Source organism: Glycine soja, chromosome 8, assembly GCF_004193775.1.
Source record: "Glycine soja cultivar W05 chromosome 8, ASM419377v2, whole genome shotgun sequence".
In the NCBI taxonomy this organism is placed as follows: domain Eukaryota; kingdom Viridiplantae; phylum Streptophyta; class Magnoliopsida; order Fabales; family Fabaceae; genus Glycine; species Glycine soja.
Window position 1 is genome coordinate 38532206 of NC_041009.1, and position 13676 is coordinate 38545881.

Below are 13676 nucleotides of genomic sequence, written 5' to 3' on the forward strand. Positions count from 1 at the left end.
ACAAAATCCATACATTGTGTCTATAATTTTTTAATAGATATTATTTAATAGCAAATTCAATCCCTATAAATAGTATAAGTATAATAATATTTCTTAGAATTTGTAAATTTTCTAATAATCACTGATTATAAAACACATTACATTTGTAAATATTTATTGTAATTGATTTTTAAAAAAATCATGTATACATTTAGTTGATAAGATAACTAAATTGATGATTGATTAAATATTTATTTATTGTGATTCATTTACGATAGAATCATTTATACAATAGAATTATATCCCTTATTATAAATCTAGTCGATCAATTTTATATAATCTTAAAAGATAAATATATGATTTAATATCATTTAATATTTTTTTGAGGGATGTCACGTGGCATTATATATATATATATATATATGAGATATTAAAACTCCAATTTTTAGTACATCATATTTTTTTAACTAATTTAAATAGTTATTTTTAGATCATTAATCTAAAAAGTTAACTTTTAAAATCAATTACTTAAAGAAATGATTTCTATTATGCTAGAGAATTTTGGTGATTTGATTACCGTTAGAAATTTTTAAAAGTTTAACACCATTAGAATATTTTTCAGCAATATTAGAGAGATATCAAAGTGAGAAGATAATTGGTACCAGGGACTAAATCACATTTGCTTATCCAAAGACTAAATCTTATAATTTTTACATACATGGTCAAAACAACAAAGTCCGGATTATAAGCAAACTTGCTTTATTTTACAAAATTTAAATCGAGACTTTATTTAAGAATAATATAATTTTTTTTTCAATTACTTCTATTTGACATACTAATAACTTTTTAGCCAAATCCAGTCAAAATCAACAAACCAAGTAAACATAGAATAAAAATCTCATGCAAATTTTTACACAAAAGGGAAACTCTTCTTTCCTTTTATCAAGGTGAAAAAAAAAACAAAAACAATTTTGATAGTCTCTAACGATTTTGATTTTGATATTATTTACTTATTTTATTTTCTCTTACAATGACACGTATGAACCAATCGATTCTGGCGGCTTCACATATATTTCTCTTCAAAATACCCCTTAAAGTCTTTAACCTAAGGCACATGCCAAGTTTCCTACATAACGTTGTCCCCTTCCCCACCCTCTTCTTTCATCCTCCACTCAACTTTTCTCTCAATCCTCTAAGTGTCTTCTACCCAATAGATTTTTTCATTTTTATGTGCATAAAGTTTTCTTCTTTCAATCCATCTATTGAAGCACTAGTTTCACAAGGTTTCTATTGATTCTTTTTTTATACCATTTTGAGGTCTAGCAATGGAAGGGAGCATTGACCCTGCAACCTCAAGCCTTCTGTGTCTGGAAAACAATGACATGTGCTTTGATGATTTTGATTGTAATGTTGCAGATGAATCTCCTTCATTGGACCACAAAAATCTTAACTTTAACAATCAGTATCTGATTAAGGACAATCATCATGGATCGGAACATTTGTTGGATTTTTCTGTACAGAGCGATGAAACTGTTTTGGGTTTGGTTGGGAGGGAGAAGGAAAATTTGCCCCAAGATGGTTACCTCAAGAGACTTCTTAGTGGGGACTTGGACTTGAGTGTTAGGAAGGAGGCTCTTGATTGGATTTGGAAGGTTGGTTTTTCTCTAATGGGGGTTCTTGATTCTTGTTTGTTTGATACTTTGATTGATGGAGAATAATTACTTTCAACAAAGTTTTTTTTTTCTCTTTCTTTTCTTTCAATGAGAGTGAAAAATGAATTCCCTTTAAGATTTTTATTTTTTGGTTAACTTACTTGGATTCTTACCTTGGTGGTTCAAGTATATTTAATGGGGTTTTAGCCATCTAACAGATTAACTTTTCCATTCTGGTATCAATTTCTTTACAATTTATGGCTTTCTTATTGGATTTCATTTGGCTATTGCATTAAATTTTCCTTTATTTTCATAGATTTCGAAGTGTTTTATTTAGTGGCAGTATTTCTGTTAATTCCTAAACTGGTTTTGCAAGGCCAAATTCATTTGAGAATTCCTTATATTTTTGCATCTCTACTCATTCTATTTGGATTTTGATCATGTTCCGCTCATTGCATATGTGATTTGGTTTTGGATTGGATAACTTTGTTAGTAAATTTTACATTGCCTAATGTGATCAACAGGCTCATGCATACTTTGACTTTGGACCCTGTAGCTTATGTCTATCTGTTAACTACTTGGATCGGTTCCTATCAGTATATGAATTACCAGTAAGATCAAATGCTAAAAGCATACTAGTGTCTTGTTGAATTTGTGTTTTCTGATCTCCTTTTGATAGTCAAAATTCATTTTGATGGCCTTTTTCTCTTGGTATGTTTAGAGAGGCAAAAGTTGGAGTATGCAACTGTTAGCTGTAGCATGTTTGTCAATTGCTGCCAAAATGGAGGAGATTAAAGTGCCTCCTTGTGTAGATTTACAGGTATTGTAGAATCTTACTACCCAAGATTGTCAAATATACTTTTGGGTTGGCATCTACATTTTCCTCTGATTTTATCACTTTTGTTTGTAATTGGTTGGTTGGAGAACCTAAGTTTGCATTTGAAGCTAAAGACATTCAAAGAATGGAACTACTGGTGTTAAGCACATTGAGATGGAAAATGCAAGCTTCAACTCCATTTTCCTTCCTAGATTACTTCCTCAGGAAGATCACTTGTGACCAAGTTATAGTAAAGTCATCCATTTTAAGATCAGTAGGACCCATCCTTAACATAATTAAATGTATATATTCTCTTTACTCTGTTAGTGTGTTTACACTTTAGCCTTATACTATGTTCTTGAGGAATAATGTGGTGCTTGTTGGGAAATCAATATAGGTATCAATTTCTTGGAATTCAGGCCCTCTGAAATTGCTGCAGCAGTGGCAATTTCTGTATCAAGGGAAATGCAAGCAGAAGAGATTGACAAGACCTTAACATGTTTTTTCATTGTAGGGAAGGTAATATGTTGATTCCCACTTCCCACACAACAAACATGGGTGACTGTTTAATATGTATCATCTTCCATTTGTAAGTTATTTTGTTTTCTAAGTTATGAGGTTTTCATTTTGCAGGAAAGAATTTTGAAGTGTCTTGAATTGATCAAAGATTTGTCCTTGATCCAAGATTCTGCTAACTTAGGCACCAACTTAGCATCATTTGTACCCCAAAGCCCTATTGGGGTGCTGGATGCTGCATGCTTGAGCTCTATAAGTGATGAATTAACAGTTGGATCATATACAGATTCATCCCTTAATACTCCAAATTCTAAGAGGAGGAGGAAATCTGACTAAACCCTTCTGATGGGACATTCAAGTCATGAAATTTTAATTTATTTCCTTCACTAAAGTTCATTTGGTTTGGTGGTTGAATAAGAGTTTAGTGTGGTCTTTCAGGCAGTTGGTAACACACTCAATGAAGGTGTGTGTCTTGGGTGGATAAGATGGAAATTTAAGCACTTTCATGCTTATAGCATGAAAAGGAGGTGTTGCTAGTAGGTTATAGAAACAGCTGCGGAGAGATATTGTGGATGGGAGAGGAAATTTTGATGAAACAACGTGTTGATGAAGCAAAGCATGTCAAGTGGTAATAATTAATATTTGGACAGAATATAGCTATTCTTATTTATGTCCTAACTTTTCATTTTTCGGGAAAGAGAATGAAATATAATTTGAGATTTTTTTATTTATTTTGTGTTGTGTGCGAATTCTGGAGGAAAGATTGAATTTTTGCGTGTTGTCCAATTAAACAACAAAAAAAGTATAAATAAAAGGAAAGGCCTTACTTTCCGGTTATCCTTGTTCTTTTTTTTTGTTGTGAAAAAGTTGATGGGCATTAGCAAATGACAAAAAAGGTAGATGTTAATTTTTTATAGTATTGTGATGTAAAATAAATGAATTGATAAAAGAAAATTGAATATATTATATTAAATATTTTTAAGGAAAATTTTTACCCATTTTGCTTAAATTATAAAAAAAAATGAAAAAAAAATAGCAACAATCTTCAGGATTTTCAATGGAATATTATCGCAATTTTTAATAAAAAAATCTATTATATATTAATTCTTTAATTAGGTTATAGTTTGTTTTCTTAATAGGTACTTTTCGTTTGTCAATTGTCATGAGAATAACATCACGTGTAATAATTTGGTTGATTTGGGCATGGGTATTGGAATTTTAGTTTAGGGTAACAAAGTGAATGTGGTTTGATTACTTGCTTTGGTCGTTGTCAGTATTTGCGAACAAGCTTTACTCAACAAACGGAAGATTTGCATCTGCTTGATATTGGGATTGGAGAATGCTATATTGAACAGATAAGGCCCACTAGCTTTTGTTTCAGTTACTGACCAATCAAAAAGTAAGTATTAACTAACTTCATTGCCAAAAATCCATTATGAGGCGCAACATCATAAGATCGGTAAATTTTATTTTAAAATGATTAATTTTTTTTTATGTAGTTATTTTCGAACTTCAAAAAGTAAAAATTATGATATGAGCAAGTTGAATCTGGTATGATCTCACCAAATATTATTTATTTTGAGAAATTATTAGATAATTTTGAATAATTACTATCTTATTTATGATCCCCTCAATCGATATTAATTATTTTCTCTTAAATTTAAATATTTTCATATAGAGATTGGTTGAGAGCATAAATAAGTATAAATAAGTAGTGGTTTAGGATTACTTAATCATAGAGCCATATAGAGAAGACCCACAAGTAGGTGCAACCATAAGCTAATTCTCACAAATGTTACTCCTCTAAACTATTTAAATACGTCGGAGCCATGTAGAACACTATGTGCTACAATCTATCAGCAAAATTAGATGGGTCTTCATACAGAACGATTCTAGTCAACTTAGACCTTGTTTGAATATCATTAATGCATTTGGGTTGGGTCTTAATGAGTTGATTCAAAATAATAGCCCCAGCGCCGTGCTAAAATGTAGTGAATGTTGTCAGAAATCAAGCTCTTACAAAACAAAAGCGCTTTTTCTTTTGGAGTTGTATTGAAATTGATCCTTTTTTTTTTCATATTTGACATTATGTGGCTCCAAGTAATTTTTTTTTTTAATTTTGTCTTTTTTCTCTTAATTTGAATTGTTTTCATGCATTGATTTATTTTAAAGTTGAAAAGTGAAAAAAATTACTTGTATTTTTAGAAATCATCTATTTTCTTAAAAGAACCAGTTATGCATTTTAGTTAGTAAATTCAATGTGACATCATGGGTTGTTATATTATTTGATTTACATCCTCTGTTTGCTTATAATCAACATCGATTGTGTTAGTTATGATTGTTAGCGGCACCCATATGCAATTATTAGGCATTAGGCCTATTTTTATATTTTAGTTATAACTTATTGAGTCATAAGACGAATCAGGACCATATTAAAATGTAATGACAATGATGTCATAGCTTGAATCAAGCGCTTTTCCTTCTAGAGTTGTATTGGAATTGTTTCTTTTTTTTAGTATTTCGCATTATGTGGGTCCAAGTATTTTCATTTTTATTTTGTTGTTTTCTCTTAATTCGAATTGTTTTCATGGATGGATTTGTTTTAAAGTTGAAAAGTGAAAAAAATTACTCGCATTTTTAGAAATTACCTATTTTCTTAAAAGAACTAATTCTACATTTCAGTTAGTAAATTCAATGTGACATCATGTGATGTTATATCATTTGATTAATATTCTTCGTGTGCTAACAATCAACATCATTTGTGTTAATTATGATTGTTAATAGCACCCATATGCCATTAGCAAACATCAGGTTTATTTGCATATTTTATTTATAACTCATTGAGTCAAAATAAATAAGGATCCTCAATTATTTTGATTAATGAAAATAAATATTAAGTTTTAAAGATAGTGTCTTATAGAAAACAGACAAAAGCAATGTTGTGTTTGTGTCTATTCCATCATAAGATAGTCAACGAACACTGAGTTTGTAGTTTATGATCGAGATTAATGTTCCATGTATTTGATCCTTCATACAAAGAAATGTTTGTTTTCTTCTTCATAGGATTTGTTGAAGAATAAAGAGAAAGACATAAGTCAAATAATAAAGCTACTTGCTTCATCAAAAGGCACACATAAAGTAAGTTGTGCTAGAACAAAGCTTGAATCCCCTAGTTTTTGTTTTGGTTTGATAATTTTGCAGTGCCTAAAATGTTTTAATAGATGAGACATTTGTATTGAATGTTTTAGACTACACATGTGTGAGAGATAGTTTTAATCTTTTTCATGCTCAGTGTTTGATCAATTATGAAGTAGATGAAGATTTCTTATTCTCTAAGTTTCTTAAGAACTTACTTTTACTTGAAATTTGGCTAGAGCATCGAATTAATCAATTGGCTCATTTGGTAATCAAATGCCTAAGCCAATTTCAGAAAGAATGAAGGATTTGCAGCTTAGGATAATCGATTACCCAACTCCTGGAAACAAAAAGAAGCTCTTTGTATGAATCTATAATCAATTACCATACTTGATAATCAATTATTCAGTCAACACAGAAGAAACTGAAATTGTCATACTGAAACGAATTAATCGATTACCCTTTTTGATAATCGATTAACCAATTTCTAGAATTGCAGAATAAAGAGGATTTTGATGAATTAATTGATTACCTATTTTTATAATCAATTAGATATGTTTTAACTATCCAAATTTATAAATACCTCTATGTGTTTTCTTAGAAAAAGACTCTTGATTTGTTCAATTTTAGAGAAAAACATTTCAAGAAAGTCTTCTAAAAGAATAGCACTACAATAAGTCAGAAGATTGAAGTTGATCAAAGAATCATTCATTTTAACATCATGATTTGATCATCTTGTGAAGAAATTTGATCAATCCTTTATCTTTTGATCTTTTAGAGTGTTGTTCTTGGTTAGAGTTACCAGGGATATTGAAGAATTAATAAGGTTTCAATTCTTGATCTTTTCTTGTAGGATTCAAGAGAAAGATTTATTTTATATTAGAGAATTGTGTGTGCATAGTGTTTTTACTAGTGTTCTCTATATAGTGGAAGTTCTAAGAGAATTTAGATAAAACTGGATGTAGGTCCGAATTAAACTGAACCAATATAAACTCTTGTGTGATTCTCTTATTCTCTTTTACTCTAAGTTTTGTAATCATCTTGGTATTGAAATTGATTTTAAAGGGTCATCATAAAAGTTTTTGTTTTCTAAAAATATTTTGGAAAAACTTTAATTGATTTAAATGGATGTTTTTTAATCAGTGTTAAGAATGATTTGGTAAAGATTTTGAAAGAATCTATTCCACCTCCTTTCGATATTCTCGGCCTAATCCAACAAGTTATAGGGTACCTGAGTGATCGAGGCCGTACCCGAATCAAATAAACATTAAAATGTAGTAATTAGGAAGTGATCCTAGGTTGTTTCCCAACGAGCAATGATAAACCAAATGTTCATAACAGATATTAGAAATTAAACAGCGAGTAAAATTGAATTAGAAAATATCAGAATTGAAATATGTTGCTTCCCCTTGATTCACAAGCAAGTCTCTTATCCTAGGTTGCGAGAATTTATCCTTTATCAGTTTAACCACTTAATCCAACCCTAAATTAAATTACTAAGCGAAATTTAGCATAAGGCATTCATTATGTGATTAAGCAACACATACACCAATTACTCATAAACGATCGTTAAGCATAAATGTAAATTAAGCATAGAGACAATTAATCAAGCACTAAGCATGCATGAATTAATAGCAACAAATTCAGAGTAATTAGTGAAGAGGAAAAACTGAATAGAATTTAACAATAATAATAGAACCTCAAAGAGAACTGTGCTTGATCCTCAAGAGAAAACAACGCTGGGGACTTAGCCTTCCATTAATCAATAGAGAATGAAATTATAGATTGAAGAATGAAATTTTATTGATAAAACTAAAAGTCAGAACTGGAATTGCAAAAAACGAGAATTAAAGGAGAAAGAGAAAAGAGAGCCTAAACTAGAACCTTGATGCTGTTATATAGTTTTCCAGCCCCAAAGCTTACAAATCTATTTTAAATTCAAGCCCATAAATAAAAAAATCAAATCTAGATAAGATAAGATAAGATAAGATCTAGATGAAATGATATCTAGATGAGATCAAATCTAAATAATATCTAGATAAGATAAAATTTTGTAGAATAAAATAGTCTGCCCTCTTCAAGTCCAAGCCCAATTCTAGATTCAAGCCCAATGCTTCATTAATTCTTGAAATTAGATCAAAAACATCAAATTAGCTGAATGGGCCCAAATAATAAAACTGCCTAATTAATTTGACAATTAAGATTAATCAGTACTTAAAATGGTGCAAAAAGGGTTAAGAAATAGGAGAAAATAATGACACATCAAAACCCCCCATACTTAGCCTTTTGCACTCCTGGGCAAAATGAAATAAAGAACAAAATCCAAGGATATCAAAGAGAGACAAACAAAAACATTTACATATTTCTCAATGAACATCAAGGAATGAAAGGAATGAGTAACATCTAACATGAAGAGATCCAAAGAGTCAAGACATTTGTGAAAATCATCCAAGCAACCCAATCATGGCAAAATAGTTAATCAGCTCAAGAATGAAAAATGATTAAGCCTCACAAGATATACACTCTATCTCTCAAGTGTCTAGGCTACTGTTTACTCTCGAAGCACCCATGAAAACAAACACCACATAGACTTGGTAAAATTCTAAAATTGACAAACAACTTGACAAACACATGCACATGAGGATCAAAAGGTCTTTAAAGGTTGTAATGGGGCCAAGGACAAGGTAGGGGAAAAAAATATGGAATAAGTAGCTAAATCCCAAAGGAATAGAGGAGCAATGGGGAATAAGTGGAAATTAAGCACAAGTAGTAACAAAATCAACCAAGGCTCCCAAATCAAGTCCTCATAACAAGACCTCATTTATTCAACTTCACTTTTCTTCTTCTTCTTTTTTTTGAACAGTACGAATTTGCAGAATTTGCAGCAATTGAATTTTGATTTTTTTTTATTTTTTTTTAATAATAAACAATATGAATTTGAAGATTAAAGCAAGAACTGGGCAATATATATATACATCAAGCATGGCCAAAATAAAACATTAAGCATGGCCAAAAATCATATCTTCCAATGAAACATACCCCCCACACTTATTCCCAAAACAATTGCAAAGCTCCAAAATTCCTTAAGGGTAAGGTGATATCATGGTTTTTCACTTAAGGCTTGTAATGAGCTTCAAAACAAAGAAAGGGGAACATAGGCTCAAAGGGGCTATCAAATGAATTAATTCAAGGTAAGTCCATTTGGCTAGAAGCTTATAATAACAAAATTGCCTAAATCATTTCCAAATATGCATGTGAATTAGGAAGCATCAACAAGAATCAAGCCAAGGCTATTGTGCAAGCAATCAATGGGGCAAAACACACCAAAAGATTATGATGATGGATGGCTCAAATTCTCACAAAGGTAAACTTATCACTTTCAAATTGAGCTTTCAAAATTATCATGACATGTAGAGGAAAAACAAGAACTTCAAATCACAAAATGTCAAGAGACTTTTATTTTCAAAACAGTTACCCATTTCTTGAACATATCCTATAATTCAAAGAAAAATATGCAAAGTTGTACATGCAAACATAATTGACCTAAAATATTAAACTAGAAACCCAACAAAACTAACAAAACTAACAAATTTAACACAAACAAAACTAGCAAAACCAAAACCAAAGAACACTCCCCTCATACTTAAACAACACATTGTCCTCAATGTAGCACAATTAAAAGATTAAAAGCAATTAAACCATCAAATAGAATCGGACAAATGTAATAAAAGTAAAGAAGGAGATAGGAAAAGAGAAACTCCCTAAGTCATGGTGGAAAAGAAGTAAGCTGAAGTAAGGAGATCTTTTGAGCAAGGACAACCCCCAATGTGTAATTGGATGCATCGCACATTAGCTCAAATGGGGCTGTTCAATCAGGTGCCTGAATGATAGGGGTGGTAATCAGTGCTCTTTTGAGGCAATGAAACGCCTCTTTGCATTTATCATTAAAGTCAAACTCCACCTCCTTTTGCAACAAGTTGGATAGTGTAAGGGCTACCTTGCTAAAATTTCTTATAAAGCGCCTGTAGAATCCTGCATGACCAAGAAAAGATCGCACCTCTCGCACGCAAGAGGGGTAAGGCAATTGTGAAATAATAGAAATTTTTGCAGGATCTACTTCAATGCCCTTATTGGAAATAATATGGCCTAAAACTATACCTTGCTCAACCATAAAATGACATTTTTCAAAATTTAGAACAAGGTTAGTTTCAATGCATCTATTCAAAACCTTTTCCAGACTATCCAAACAAATATCAAAAGAGGATCTATATACAATGAAATCATCCATAAACACCTCTATGCAATTTTCTAAAAAATCACTAAAAATACTAATCATGCACCGCTGGAAGGTACCAAGGGCACTGCACAGGCCGAAAGGCATCCTCCTATAGGTAGAAGTGTTGAAGGGGCAGATGAATATGGTTTTTTTTCTGATCCTCAAGAGCAATAGTGATTTGCATATAACCAGAAAAAACCATCAAGGAAACAGTAGTGAGATTTACCTGCCAGGCGTTCAAGCATCTGGTCAATGAATGGTAGTAGAAAATGGTCCTTTTTGGTAACCTGGTTCAGCCTCCTATAGTCGATGCAGACTCTCCAACTGTTCTGCACCCAAGTAGGAATCAACTCCTCCTTCTTATTTTTTATCACGGTGAGGCCGGTTTTCTTCGGGACTACCTGGACGGGACTCACCCATTGGCTGTCAGAGATAGGATAAATTATGCCAGCTTGCAAAAGCTTGGTTACCTCCTTCTTCACTACATCAAGAATCACTGGGTTGAGTCTTCTTTGTGGTTGTCTTACTGGTTTAGCCCCATCCTCTAAATTTATTCGATGCATACATGTGGATGGGCTAATACCAGGAATGTCTGCCAGGGTCCAACCTATAACCTTCTTATGCTTCTTGAGAACTGATAACAGCCTCTCCTCTTGCTCATCAGCAAGGGAGGCAGATATAATTACTGGAAAACTTTTGTTATCATCCAAGTAAGCAGATTCTAAATTTGATGGTAGAGGCTTCAATTCTGGTGTGGCCAGCTGGATAGTGGTAGAAAGAGATGGTTTCTCAGCCTGTACCTCATAAAGAAAGTCAGAAGTATGTGTACTTCCTGAAACATGGTTATTTCTATCTGACTTTATAAAATCAATCTCAAGAGGTAAAACATCACCAGACATGTAATCAATATCAATTTCAGATTCACTCTCAGCATCAAATTCAGTCATATGATCAAGTACAAGTTCAGATTCAATGCATGAAGAGTGACAGGCATGTAGATTAGAATGAAGATCAGTCATGTATTCATCAACAATATGGTCAATTATTTCAACATGAAATATAGAAAGATCTTCGGATGGGTGTTTCATAGCATCAAGAATATTAAAATGAACAGTTATATCACCAAACTCCATGCCTGCATATACATCTATCTTAGTTCTAACAGTTTTCATAAAAGGTCTGCCTAGAATGATGAGAACTGATCGTTTAGAAAATCCCTCCTCCATATTCAAAATATAAAAATCAACAGGGAAAACCAATTCACCAACTCTAACTAGGACATCCTCTATGAAACCAGCAGGATAGGCAACACTTCTATTAGCTAAATGAATTACCACATCAGTTGACTGCAAGGGACCAAGAGATAGAGAATTAAAAATAGACAGAGGCATCACACTAACAGAAGCTCCTAAATCTAGCATGGCATTGTCAAACTTATTGTTCCCTATAATACAAGGTATGGTGAATGTACCTGGATCTTTACATTTTTCAGGGATTTGGGGAACAGATTTACCAATCAATGTGGAGACATTTCTGCCCATACTAATTCTTTCACTTCCTTTAAGCTTCCGCTTATTAGTGCACAACTCATTCAAGAATTTAGCATATCTTGGAATTTGCTTTATTGCATCCAGCAGAGGTATGTTTACCTCTACTTTTCTAAATGTTTCCAAGATCTCCTTCTCCGCCTCTTCCATTTTTTTGTTGGAAATTGCTCTTGGAGGGAATGGAAGAGGGATATGTTGCTTCTCTTTAGATTCACCTGCATAGAAATTGTTAGGTAACTTACTCTTCATTTGCGGATGAGGAAGATGTTGCTGGTTGAGGTTCTTGACACTGCTTTCCCAACCTCAATGTAATGGCACTCACATTTTTGGGATTCTGGACAGATTGAGAAGGTAATCTGTCAGAATTCTGGGACTGTTGTTGATTTAACTATGTAGCCAATTGTCCCATCTGATTGGTTAAGCTCTGAATGGAGGCTCTGGTCTCTTGTTGAAACTGCATGTTTTGCATAGTCATTTTCCTCACAAGTTCTTCAAGGAAAGGTTGCGGAGGGGCCTCAACAGTTTGCTGTTTCTGGGGCTGTTGCTGTTGTTGCTGCTGGATTGGTGGAGGAACATATGGTCTGCTTGGGCCAGCAGCATTTTGAAAATAAGGATGTTGTTGCTGCTGTTGTGAAGGATTCGACCATCTAAGGTTGGGATGATTCCTTCACCCGGGATTGTACCTGCTGCTGGAGAGGTCATAATTATTCTGTTGTGGATGATTTTGCTGCTGAGGTTGAGGAGGTCTGTTGTAAATGTTTGCAGCATAAGCTTCAGGCTGTTCAATTGCTTCAGATTGTTGCACAGAAGGGCAAAGGTCTGTGTGGTGGTCGGCTGAGGAGCATAAACCACAGAGTCTGGCGACAGGTGCAGATTTTTTATTCAAGGCCAGCTGGGTTACCAGGTTAACCAAGGCATCTAGTTTACCTTCAAGCTTCTTAGTCTCGGCTGATGAAGATGAATCCGTGGCCACTTCATGCACTCCTCTAATGACAATAGCATCACTTCTGACACTAAATTGCTGGGAGTTTGAAGCCATCTTCTCAATTAAATTTCTGGCTTCAGCAGGGGTCATGTCTCCAAGGGCTCCACCACTGGCAGCATCTATCATACTTCTCTCCATGTTACTGAGTCCTTCATAAAAATATTGGAGAAGAAGCTTCTCAGAAATCTGGTGGTGAGGGCAACTAGCACATAGTTTCTTAAATCTCTCCCAGTATTCATATAAGCTCTCTCCACTGAGTTGTCTAATGCCTGAAATATCCTTTCTGATGGTTGTGGTCCTGGAAGCAGGGAAATTTTTTTCTAAGAATACTCTCTTGAGGTCATCCCAGCTCGTGATGGACCGTGGAGCAAGGTAATAAAGCCAGTCCTTTGCCACTCCCTCTAAAGAATGAGGAAAGGCCTTCAGAAATATGTGATCCTCCTGGACATCTAGGGGTTTCATGGTGGAGCAGACAATATGGAATTCTTTCAAATGTTTGTGCGGGTCTTCACCTGCAAGGCCATGAAACTTTGGAAGCAAATGGATCAGTCCAGTTTTAAGAACATATGGGACATCCTCATCAGGGTATTGGATGCACAAGCTTTCGTAGGTGAAATCAGGTGCAACCATTTCCCTTAGAGTCCTCTCATGGGGTGGAGGTTGTGTCATGTTCTCAGAATATTCAAAATCAGAATGTTCAAAACAATAATGCTCAAAATCACCAATAACAGAATGCTCATAATGCTCAAAAGGTACTAAATGATGTGTA

The 13676-nt window shown here is 33.4% G+C and overlaps 1 protein-coding gene and 1 non-coding gene across 3 annotated transcripts; both read left to right on the forward strand.

The window, feature by feature from the left end:
- Window positions 1–1095: 1095 nt before the first annotated feature.
- LOC114423092 (cyclin-D2-1-like) lies at window positions 1096–3801 on the forward strand. Of its 2 annotated transcripts, XM_028389711.1 has the most exons (7): window positions 1096–1262; window positions 1396–1631; window positions 2156–2242; window positions 2353–2451; window positions 2564–2750; window positions 2846–2967; window positions 3082–3801. In XM_028389711.1, exons 1-7 carry the CDS (start codon window positions 1208–1210, stop codon window positions 3298–3300), a joined length of 1005 nt encoding a protein of 334 aa, XP_028245512.1. In that variant the 5' UTR covers window positions 1096–1207; the 3' UTR covers window positions 3301–3801. The 2 variants fall into 2 exon arrangements, with proteins under 2 accessions (XP_028245512.1, XP_028245510.1); XM_028389709.1 differs by having other exon boundaries at window positions 1096–1631.
- Window positions 3802–13091: 9290 nt separating this feature from the next.
- Window positions 13092–13198, forward strand: LOC114424873. Its single transcript, XR_003669163.1, has one exon. It is a non-coding gene; the product is annotated as a small nucleolar RNA R71 (small nucleolar RNA).
- Window positions 13199–13676: the final 478 nt, after the last annotated feature.

What these genes read in the sequence shown, in the direction of transcription:
- LOC114423092 (XM_028389709.1), top strand. Translation starts at nt 1,305, where the DNA reads ATGGAAGGGAGCATTGACCCTGCAACCTCAAGCCTTCTGTGTCTGGAA. An exon ending in CTCCTTGTGTAGATTTACAG is followed by an intron (nt 2,452 to 2,563) that starts GTATTGTAGAAT and finishes GGAGAACCTAAG; the next exon opens with TTTGCATTTGAAGCTAAAGA. An exon ending in GTTTTTTCATTGTAGGGAAG is followed by an intron (nt 2,968 to 3,081) that starts GTAATATGTTGA and finishes TTCATTTTGCAG; the next exon opens with GAAAGAATTTTGAAGTGTCT.